Raw genomic sequence first — 11,131 nt, forward strand, 5'->3', positions numbered from 1 at the left:
GTCCCCACAAGGACATAAGGTCTCACACACACACATTTATATATGTGTGTGTGTGTGCTGTAAATGTGTTGTAAAAGGGTTTCATCATGCTCAACGTGTGAAAAGACCGTGGGCGCCCTCTAGCGGCTATTTGTAGCATTGCATCAAGAAGTCATGCGGTTTAGCCAGTCGATTCGGTGGTGAATTTGAATTGTCTTTACTCTTCTCCAGAGTGGGTTTAAGGTTATTTTTGTGTCATAAACATAAAAAAACGGTTTTCTTTGTTCTTAATTTCCCTGTTTAGACGAGCACATTCTGAGATGAACGTCAGTAACACACGTAGAGATTTGCCTCTTGCAGAAAGTACGCTTTACGTTATATATCGCTGTTTTATAAGTGTGACCAGTAATCTCAGCACCTGATTGGGATTGGCTCAAGGTTAGTGAACACCTTCTTCATGGAGTATGACATGTTCTGTTGCGCTCATAATCTCTTTTTTATAGTTTGGGAATTACCGGGCAAATATTCTAATATTATTTGCCTCAGCTTCATGACAACAACGGTTCTTTCACATTTTTGAGCACATTTATTTGACTCTGCCTTTTGTTTTTAGCAAACTTTTAAACCATGGAGCAAACTTTGACAGTCTACCATTTTCAATAAAGTTTTGAAGTTTCAGAATCAGAATAGAATTTATTGCCATGGTCAGTGGGGGTTCCACCAACTAGGAAAGCGCTTCGAAATAAAGTGCTGTTCATAAAATGTGGCTGCAGTGACTTGAGAACTGTAATCGCACACATTTCATATTTTCGAAAAAGAGAACACAGAGTTTAATGATCATTTTCTGACCCGTCCGCTCCCCATTTGTACGGACGCTGTTGACCAAGGATCAAAAATAAGATCTTAGGAGAAGGCTTCTCTGGTCAATACATTCCACTGCAGATTACTCTGATGCTATCGTTGGTCAAACTAGTGCTCCTAACAGGCCAGAGAACTACAAACTGAGGATGAAGGAGAACTGGCAACACGGGTGAACAAGAGGTTTTATTATTTATACCATGCTACAGCAAATGTCCCAGCACTGAGATAGAGATTAGATTTGATCGCCTTTATAATACTGTTGTGAATTTCAATGTATTAACTTTACTAAAGTTGGAATACATGGGCAATTTTGCTGATAAGGATTTTATGGTACCACTCAGAATATAGGTGATCATTAAAGCATCATTTAAAGTTTCTGGCTCATGGGTTGAGCATGGACTCGAAGTGGTCAATCCTCTGGCGGGTGTTTCCTTTGCGGATCCTGCGGTACGACACCGTCTGATACCTGGCTGCTTCGCTCTTCTCCTCCGTTTCTAGAGGCCGCACCTCTAGATCGCTGTCTTCACTGGAAGAGTTCGGCCGTGACGTTCTTTCCTCTGACACGTCTCGTACGGCTCCTCCTCCTCCAGGGTCCATTTCCAGAGTGAGGTCGGTCATCTTGACACCTGAGTCAGCCTCCTCCCATTCGGTGGAATGCTCAGCCATTTTGATAAAGTTCTCCTCAGTTGTGGGCTCCTCTGCCAGTTGTTCTTTAGGACAACTGTCTCCAGACGTGTTCTGCTGAGTCATCATTGACTCTTCCAGAATCAGAGCTGGGAAATGGACAGCAGCATGTTATTACACTGTACTTTTTTTTGTTTCGATAGTCACTGACTACGTTAATGATCAGCATATGATGTTTACGGGTCGACCTACGCTCCAACCTGATTGTAGTATTGACCATAGAGTATAAATGTATCTAAAATAAAAATGTATTTAAGTCCTGTAAACTCTTGACATGAATTGGTCCCATACTTTGGATTGGGCTGTGGATGCCTGGGCTTTGTTCATTTAACCCAATGATGTAGACAGAGGGTTGAAACATCGTCTTCTTAATAAACATATTTGTCTGGTGTTCAGTGGAGACAGATACCTGTTTCAGGAAGTGAGGTCATCACAGCTTCGGTTGAGTCAGAGGGCTCTCGTCTCTCTTGATAATCACCGCATGTGTGATACATATGGTTGTCATGGAAACCACAGCTTTCATTTTTTGATTCATCATTCTTCTCCGTCTCTGGCATGTTCCCATCGCTTCCATCTCCAGCCTCCAGATCCACCCACCGAGCTTCATCATCTCCATTCTTCTCTTCTTCAATCACTTCTCTTTCCAGTTTCGCGTCTTCACTGTTTGAATCCTTTTCCGATTCTTCGTTTAGTCTCTCCTCCTCCTTTCTCTCTGTGTTTTCTTCTTCTTCCTGTTCCTCCTTATCATCAGATATTTCATCTTGTATAATCACCGCATCGCTTTTCACATCAAAACTAGTCTGTTTTTCCTCTGCATTTTCAATTTCCTGTTTCTTTTCTGTGTCTTTCCCCTCAACGTCCTCCTGCTCTTTCTCCACTTCATTCACGATCACGTCACATTTCTCATGGGATGGTGACATACTGGTTTGGCTGTTTTCATCCTCTTCCTTCGTACTGTCTCCCCTCTTTTCCTCATCAACTACACCATCGTCATCGAGTGGACTTTCCATCACTTTCTGTGCACTAGCATCCAAGATGTCTCCTGTCAGTTCAGGATCCTTTTCTTTTCTGAGTCCTTGCTCTCCTCCTCCCTCATTTTTCGTTTTTACTTCTGTCTCTGTCTCATGATCAACATCTTGACATTCTGTTTCCAGAACATCCTGCTGTTCCCCCACTTGCTCTCCAACATGACAGACCCTGCCCCTCTCCTCCACCTCCAGCTCCACTCCTTCCTCATCTAACTTTTCTTCTTGGTGATTCTTCTCACCATGCGGGTGATCCAGGTTTGACTCACTGTCTTGACTCTCCTCTTCCTCCATCTCTTTGGCGTCCTCTTTTTTTCCCTTCAGAAAGTCCTTCACTGCATTGTTCTCATGTCTTTCAGGAGTCACTTTGTCCTCCGAATTGTCTTCCTCGTATCCTCTGTTTTCCTGGTTGAAGTCTTTCTTGTCTTCCTGAAGAGGATGCTCCTCTTCCTCTTCACCATCTGCTTGAATGTTCTCCATTAATTCCAGCTCTCTTTCAACCTCCGTCACTTCTCCCACCTCTTCTGGATGTGCTCTCTTGTGCAGCACATCCATCTCAGTTTCATCAACTCCACCTTTCAGCTCACATGTTTCTACATCCCTTTGTTTCCCCGTAGTCTGCTCGGCTCTGTCTTGCTCTCCTCCGTGCGCTGTGCTCAGCTCGTCCTCTTCAGCTTCCATGGCTTCATCTAGAGACAAAATGTCTCCAAACATCCCGACAGCGTGAAGAACCCGAGAGAGAATTGAGTCATCCTCCGCACCTTCAGAACTTCCAGCGTCTGACCACCAGCTCGCCATGACCACAGTCTGAACACTGACGCTACCTAACAGTCAGCAAACTCTCACACAGTTTACGTCATGTTCTTATAACACTTTAATCCTCTTTACTGGAATAGCCCATTCATTCTCACCCAAAATAGAAATACATATTAATATCATTCATAATTAAACACAAAAAACTGTTTTAATTATTTAAATCCAGTAATTATTGTTTTTTTTCCAGTATCTGATTTTCCTTCCTTTGATAGAAATATAAATACAAAAAGGTCTTTCCAGACTGGTTACTATGAGTTGAGTGAGAAATGAGTTAAAAAACTGTCTTCTGTTTTAGTGTAAAGATCAACATTCTTGTGTTAAATCTGTTTATCCAAATCCACAAAGCGGGTTTAAACCCTTGAGAGAATTGGCGACTGTTTCACACAAACTCTGCAGCAGTGAGAGGTTCAGAAACCGAGTGGTCACCTGAGCACCGTCAAAGATTGTTTTAAGTTACCTCTGTTTCACTAACTGACACACGTTCACAGTGGAACCGATGTGACCACCCCCTTAATTCTTGGCTCCTTGGCAGCCAAACAACACACCTCCTTGTTTAAACGCCTGGCAGTAGTGACAAACCTTTCTGATCTATATTTTGTCCCGCTTCAATGCCATTTTTGAGACCATGTTATTGTTGTGCTCCAGGAGAGCAAATGCTCCCCACTAGCTCCACCATGTTAATCTGTGGGATTATGTGAAATGTTTGTTGCAGAATGTGAAGAATGCGAACAGACTGACCATCTACCAACGTTAACTGAAGAATCTGTGACCTTCCCATGTCAGGAGAGAATGTTGCCACCTCATCTACTCAGGCCTTGTTTTGCTGACATCTGGCTGCGTATTTAAAAATACTCACGTCCTCATTTAACCTCTTGTTATAAGTTAAGAAAAAAAAACTTCACTGCAAAAGATGAAGTCCGGGTCCTGTTCTCCCGCCCGTTTCCTCTAAATGTGCTCATGGAGGAATGAACTTGAATGTGCTTTGTCTTAAAGGAAGTTTGGCGCATTCTGAACGCAGTATTATAAATGTCCTCTAGATGGCAGTAAGATATAAATCACGGCCTGAGGCCCGATCTGAAAATGATCATAGAATCATACCGTACATAAATAAAAATGTATATCTATAACACCAGAGGCAAAGCCTACTTTCTATACTCACAAACGGGGTTTCACCTGCAATATGGTTTCATGTATTTATTTAGAACAACCTCTGTTTCTGTGAAACACAGCATCTGGGGTTTGTTTATAATAATTGCACTTTTGTTAACAAATAGGTGGCCTGTTGTGAAAGAATGGGTGAAACATGAATCACAAACATATATCTGTACACGCAAATTATATTTTGGATTTGCAGTTTTGGATTTCTCTGTTTTCTCTAGTGTCTCTATAAGTCTGTAAAGATGTTTATCAAATGCATTTGTGAACAGTCGAGTCCGTCTCCGTCACTTGTTTTGGGAGTCTGCCCCGCGGGACTTGGACTCGAGCTGGGCACGCCAGGCCGTGAGCACTTCATCGTCATCTGCTTCAGCGGCAGCACGAGCTCGGACTCTTTGTCGCGTTTGAGCAATGAATGCAGCGACGTCATCTTCCTCCTCCTCTTCATTGTCTCTGTGTCTACTTCCCACAGGTTTTGTCGAGTACTCTTGGTAAGACTCCTCTCTGTCACCATACACCCCCCGGCTGCTCGGGACGAAGCGAGAATACTCCTCATCCCTGAGGCCCTGCAGCCTGGGCCTCCGTGCAGAGGTCAGGAATTCCTCATCGTCCGAGTCCTGATGAGGGGAGAAGTCCAGCATGGAGGCTGAGGCATCCAAGTCGTCATACAGGTCCTCAGACTGATCAGCTTCTAGCTTTCCTGGCGGTGGGCGGACGCTCCGCAGCCAGTCATCGATGTTCATGTTCTTGTCTCTCTCCAGCGCCGGGTTCAGGTTAAGACAGCCTGACAGGCCGTGACTCCGAGCTGGTTTCTTCTTGACCTCTTTGAGGAACTCTTCCTCCTTGCGTTTCTCTGCTTCTTCATCCTCCTCCTCATCTTCTTCCTTTGGTTTCTTCTTCTTGTACATGGTGCTACGCTTGTTATCAGCCAGGATCTTTTTCCTCTCATAGGTGGCCATCTTGCCTCGCATCTCCGATTGAATCTCCTTCTCAATGGCATCCAGTTTGTTTAGGTCCACCTGGTCCTGGAAGAGGCTGAAGAGAGGGACGCTTGTTGTTGTAATCTTGGACTTCCCAGAGGTCAGCACCGATCCTTTGCCTGTCAGGGCACTACTTGCTCTGCTGTCAGAGAAGACTGATGCTGTCTTGCCACGATTCAGGGCGCTGGAATAGGAGGCGCCGCTCAACATGGATGTCCTGTCATCTTCTGTTGGGCGACCAGGCATTGCTGGGGCATAGCTGACCTCAGACGAAGCTCGCGACGGAGGCGGGAGGCTCATCTCACTTTGCTTCTGCTTAATTGTTTCCGTGACCACATTGGCGATCCAGTTCTGTATGCTGGACAGATTTACCATCGGCTCCCCTCCAGGACCTTGGACAGTGGGGACTGGGAGGATGGGGGGTAAAGTGGGCGCCACAGAATGTGCGGATCTGGAGCTGCGCGGTTGTGACACTGAAGAGATGATGGAGGAGCGGCCGCTCAACATGGACATGTTGTCATCATTCGCCACACTCGGGGTTCCCGTCACACCCGCCCCGGCCCAGAAGGCAGACAGTGGTACGGTGCCACCACTGACACAACTGTCCTCCTCCCATCCACAAAGAGACTGGCTCTCCTCCAGCGTCTTCCTGGATCTCTCCAGCAGTTCCTCTCGTCTTTGTCGTCGTTTTGCCGCAGCCGAGTCTTCACCACGGCTCATCTCCAGGATCTCTTCTGTATTTTCCTCTCCGTAGCGCTTCTGCTGCTGTCGCTTCCAGGCCTGGTATGCTGTCAAATTCACATCCTCTAAATTCGGCACCCTTGCCTCCGTCTCACCCTTCTCTCCATCTGCCACAGAGCTCTTCTCCCCATCTTCCCGATCTTTCTTGTTCCAGCCAAAGTGGATTCTCTTGACACGCCAACGCTCCAGCGGCGTCATCTTCTCCTTGTTCTTTTGGCAGAAGTTAAACATGGATGTGGTGTCTGACATGATGCTCGCCACCTCGTCGTCAATTGTGCTCTTGGCTTCCTCTGTTCCGCCGCTCTTCTCCTCATCCTTACTGCGGTAGCGTCTTGCTGCCTCCTCCTCAATCTCCTGCAGTCTCTGCTTCCACAGGTCCGAGTAGCTCATGCAGCTGGACGTGGACATGGTGTCAGATGGTGGACGTTTGCATCGCTGCTTCAGCCGACTCTTCAGTGCCTGCACTTCTTCACTGGTGACACTCTCCGTGTCAATGCTGTTCTTTTTCGTCCATTGTCCATCGATGGACTCTTCCTCGCCATCACTGTTCAGTTGTGCTTCCCACCACTCCTCATTTTGAAAGACTTCGTTCCTTCGCTGCCAGTCTCGAATCATCTTATCCAAGCCTTCATCTTCTTCATTGGGGTCCATGGCTTCTGGAAGAGGAAGGTCCCCTGAAGCATCTCCCGAGGATGTGCCGTTCTGTTTTGCCTCCACCCTGTTCAGAAGAGCAGCAGCGGAGGATGCCATGCTGCTCATAACGCTCTCCGCGTCCTCCTCCTCCTCCAGCATGATGGACTGCGCCTTCACGCTGATCATACTTTGATCATCCTCTCTTTCTGTGTCGTCGCCGTCGTCCACACTTTCGCCGAAAATCTGAGCCCTTGTCCGTGCGTCGATGACGGAGCACTGACTGAGAGTGTCGTCGTCATCATCTCGCTCCTCCATCAACGTCTCGTTGAGCTCGCGCAGCTGCTTCAGGAAGCCTTCGTTGGGGTTGATGGCGCGTTTCTTCCTGATGGCGGTCAGCGCCTCTAGGATGCTCATGTGCTGGAAGATCATCAGGTAGGAAGCCACCAGAATCGCAGAGCGACTCGAGCCCATCATGGAGACCACCAACACTTTACCTGGACACAGTATTTTGAATTAATCTTTACCATCATTACATTTATGCTGTTTCTAAAAGGGTGTCAGGAACATTTTTAGTCTCTTGATTCAAAAGAATAATACATATTCACATTGTCTACAGGAGGAAATGGTGGTTTGTGCTTCCATGAACCTTAGTGCGAGAACAACAGAGTTGCAGAACATCTGACACAGCAGGTCCATGACATCGCAAACAACAAGACCTGCCACTCATTCACCAAGTCCAAAATCACAAAAAAGACCTCACACAGACACAAGTTTACACACAACCACTGTTCTGTGACTAAGGATCAGAGTGAAGAACAGTTTTGGTTCCTATTCCATTCTCTGCATCATATAAGAAGAAATAGTCACAGAATTTTGTGTTTTCAATAATGACGCCAAGTTACATTATAGTTGTCATGACATGTAAGACATTTACAATATATTGCAGGGGATTCAAGTCAACACTCAAGCAAGAACTGCTGTGTGTTGTCAGAAGAAGACGCGTGTTTGCAGGACTTGATCTTTTGTGGTGGAGAGAAGGACAGAAATGTGTAAAGGTGGGGCCAAAATAAGACACCGGTTCCCTGAGAAATGAAAGCCTCAGGCGCTGTAGGTGGGCTGACCTCTCTCAGACTCTACCTGATAAACCCTCGGACGGTCAGCTTGCTTCATTCTCCAGTGGCCATCCAAGGTCACCTGCTTTCACTATCCCCGCAGCCAGTCAATATAGCCCACTGTTTCTCACTGAAAATTGAATTGTAACTGATAATAAATTAGAATGACAGGAGGAAGCGACCACTGTGATCACGACGTGTAAGTAATGAAACTTTAATTAAATCAGGTTTGTTTCTGCTGCTAATGAAGTCCCGCAGCCACGATGTCTCGTCACTTTCAATTTAGAGTGTGACAAACCACCAAGACCCTCCAGGACCCATGACACTGCTTCTATTTTTAAATAAACCTCATTCATTTCATATTTAGGGTGTCGCAGTGCATCGCCACAGCAAAAAAGAAAGCCAAGTGTAGTATCAGCTAACACGGTTTATGTTCTAAATAATATAAATGCACTGGTAGAAAACTAGTTGAATGCCACACGGTTTTAAACAATTTTGGTTTCTAACCTTTATGAGTGAGCAGCGCTTCGTCCAGGAATTCAGCCGTGGACCTGAAGTGAATGGAGATGTCCACATCTGGGAAGTCGTCCACCTCGATGCCCAGGTAAGTGATGTTCATTCCGGTGTAGAAAGACTGGCCCGTGTACACGCCGGTGCCGTGCGCGGCGTTCAGGATGTGAGTGATGCCCATCCGCTTCAGTCGAGCCTTGTTGACCGCAACCGCCCTGATGACCACAGAAAGTTAAACAATGTTGCCATGACAACTGCGTATGTGCTCTACATTTTATCCTGCACATTTCCTTGGCTGAACAATTTGTTGGGGTTGCTAAGCAAGCGCAGGAATAAAACACATAAGTCTCAGCTGCAAATAAGAAATACAAGACTGAGCAAACCTCAAGATCTAACCTGGACTCATGCTCCACATGAAAATATCCCAGAATAAGACCAACACAATGAATAAAGACACAAACCTGATGTGAAATCTGACATGGATTGAGGTCATGGCCTCACAAGATAAATCTAAATCTGCTCCTCGAAGTATTTGAAATGGTGGCTCTGATGAAAAGTCATGACCTGGAATTGACCAAGTTCTGGGAACCATCTTGTTATGGTGACCTAGATTTTGGAATTAGGTTTTGTAAAAAAAAACTTTCCTGGAATCTTGGGAGCCCACAGTTCCTGGAGACCCTAATCTCAGTAAATAGGTTCAGTGACCTACTTCTCTGCAATGAAGATGTTGGGCCACACTTCATCCACTGGGTTCACTGGAGCTTCAAGTCGGTCCTGCACCAGAGCCCTCTGCAGGTCCAGCACGCAGGGCGTGTTATAGGGGCTGCGATCGTCCATCATGTCTCGGACACGGTTGTACAGGTCCTCCACCATCAGCTGCTCTGCGCTCTCCAGCAGTGACTCAGGAATTGACTCGGCTCGGGGACTCCTCGGAGGGAGTTCTGACCAAAGAGCAGACGGACCTGAGTGAAGATGGTGGTCACAATGGCCTTGACCTCTCCTTCTCTCACCCACCCTCATTTATGATCTTCTTAGCTGCCACAGCCGATGACAGGTGAATAGGCTCCATGAAGATGCTGGCTGCATCGGAACCCGAAATGGCAGAAAATCTGGACTCCGACATCATGGAGAAGCTATGAGGGAAATAAAAATGTGAGCTACCTTCTTTAGAAATACAGATAGGAGGGGAAATAATACCCATCTGAATAAACTAAAAAGAGTGTGTAGCGTGAAGGAAACAAAATGTGCCATCATGCAAGATAAACCCGGACTGTCTTTATCTAATAATGACTGATCGCATTTCATGATCTTATAATAGCATCAGCCGTTAAAATGCATTATGAAACTTGTGCTACTCGTGGCAGGAGGGCTTTTCAATACTAATAAATCATATCTGCATTCCATTTAATGCAAGACAAAGGTGAGTTTGACTGACTGTTGTAGTCATCAGCTCATGAGAGGGAAGGTCACCTGGGGGATGGGCATCTCAGGTAGTGGGATTGGACATCTTGGACACTCTGTGCTGCCTCCTCATCTTCTGCCGGGAGCGTGACGTCCTGGCTGTGGGTGGAGGACGCCATGACAACCCTCCCTGCTGGACACAACTGGTAGCAGACAAACACATGCCTTGTAGTCAATAATCCTGTTTCCTGTAGTTTGAATTTCTCCCTGGAATTAGCATCTTTAGCCCACGCTGACATGAACGACAGACTACTTGAGCAATTCTAAACAATAAAAGGTGGAAACACTTGGGAGGGTAAAACAGAATGGAACAGCTCCTCTCAAATCGGCGTCAACGTGAGGTTGACTCGCAGAGGCCTCGCGCTACAACAGGTCTAATTTTAGCTGCCAGTTGCCCTGAAGATTCCATACTCCAGAGACACGGACGCTGACGCTCATGAAAAAGTTTCAGTGTTGAATGTATGGTTACCTCTGCGACGCTGGAAGTCCAAATATTCCCAAATGTTCTTGGATCAGTCGACCCGCCACAGTCCACACCACTCTCAGGGAGTCACTTGGTGAAGGGGGGAGGACCACTGACACATGTTGCTAAACTTAGAGCCCCCACCATGCTGAGCCTTCATGCACCCCCCACCCCCCAGGCCTGCTTGTCTGTCCTTGCACCCTCTCCCCCACCCTCCACATGGGCCACGCTGTCTATCTGATACTACACAGCCTGCTGCCTGGCTCCATGGTCCAGTTTCACACCTGGACTTACCACACTGCTTTGAAGGATAAAAAATGCTGAGATGAACAACCATTCGCTCTGACATTTGAATAACGTTCAACTGTTTTCTGGCAGCGGGTTGTTGTAGTTTACATCATTTTAGAAACTTAATGATTAATGGTTGGTCATAAAAGGCTCATGACAGTGCAGCTGCCAGGTTGTTGACCGACCCAATGCAACTGCCGTTAGAGCTAAAGAGACTTGAATGTCCTCCCTCGTACAGTTAGTTTTAATGGAACTACTGACCAAGACTACTCTGCAAAACAGGCACAAGAGCAGGACAGAGAATGTGTAGAATCAACGTAGTAGGTAGTTCACCACTCAGGGCTCTTGCACCTCTGATGGTCGATGGAGGGAGGGGTGTGAAGCACGTGCATTCGCAGATCCAGCATCTGATGCTAAAACCAT

At 46.4% G+C, this 11,131-nt stretch overlaps 2 protein-coding genes across 2 annotated transcripts; both read right to left on the bottom strand.

Moving 5' to 3' along the window:
* Positions 1-1,026: 1,026 nt before the first annotated feature.
* LOC128751351 (trichohyalin-like) lies at positions 1,027-3,349 on the bottom strand. Its single transcript, XM_053852323.1, has 2 exons — positions 1,934-3,349; positions 1,027-1,613 (listed from the first exon to the last, which is right to left on the bottom strand). Exons 1-2 carry the CDS (start codon positions 3,345-3,347, stop codon positions 1,222-1,224), a joined length of 1,806 nt encoding a protein of 601 aa, XP_053708298.1. The 5' UTR covers positions 3,348-3,349; the 3' UTR covers positions 1,027-1,221.
* A 1,337-nt stretch (positions 3,350-4,686) lies between these two features.
* dusp27 (dual specificity phosphatase 27) lies at positions 4,687-10,505 on the bottom strand. The gene is made up of 6 exons (XM_053886892.1): positions 10,427-10,505; positions 9,967-10,100; positions 9,511-9,629; positions 9,206-9,437; positions 8,494-8,711; positions 4,687-7,368 (listed from the first exon to the last, which is right to left on the bottom strand). Exons 2-6 carry the CDS (start codon positions 10,074-10,076, stop codon positions 4,808-4,810), a joined length of 3,240 nt encoding a protein of 1,079 aa, XP_053742867.1. The 5' UTR covers positions 10,077-10,100; positions 10,427-10,505; the 3' UTR covers positions 4,687-4,807.
* Between the last annotated feature and the right edge of the window lie 626 nt (positions 10,506-11,131).

This window comes from Synchiropus splendidus, chromosome 1 (assembly GCF_027744825.2).
Source record: "Synchiropus splendidus isolate RoL2022-P1 chromosome 1, RoL_Sspl_1.0, whole genome shotgun sequence".
Lineage (NCBI taxonomy): Eukaryota > Metazoa > Chordata > Actinopteri > Syngnathiformes > Callionymidae > Synchiropus > Synchiropus splendidus.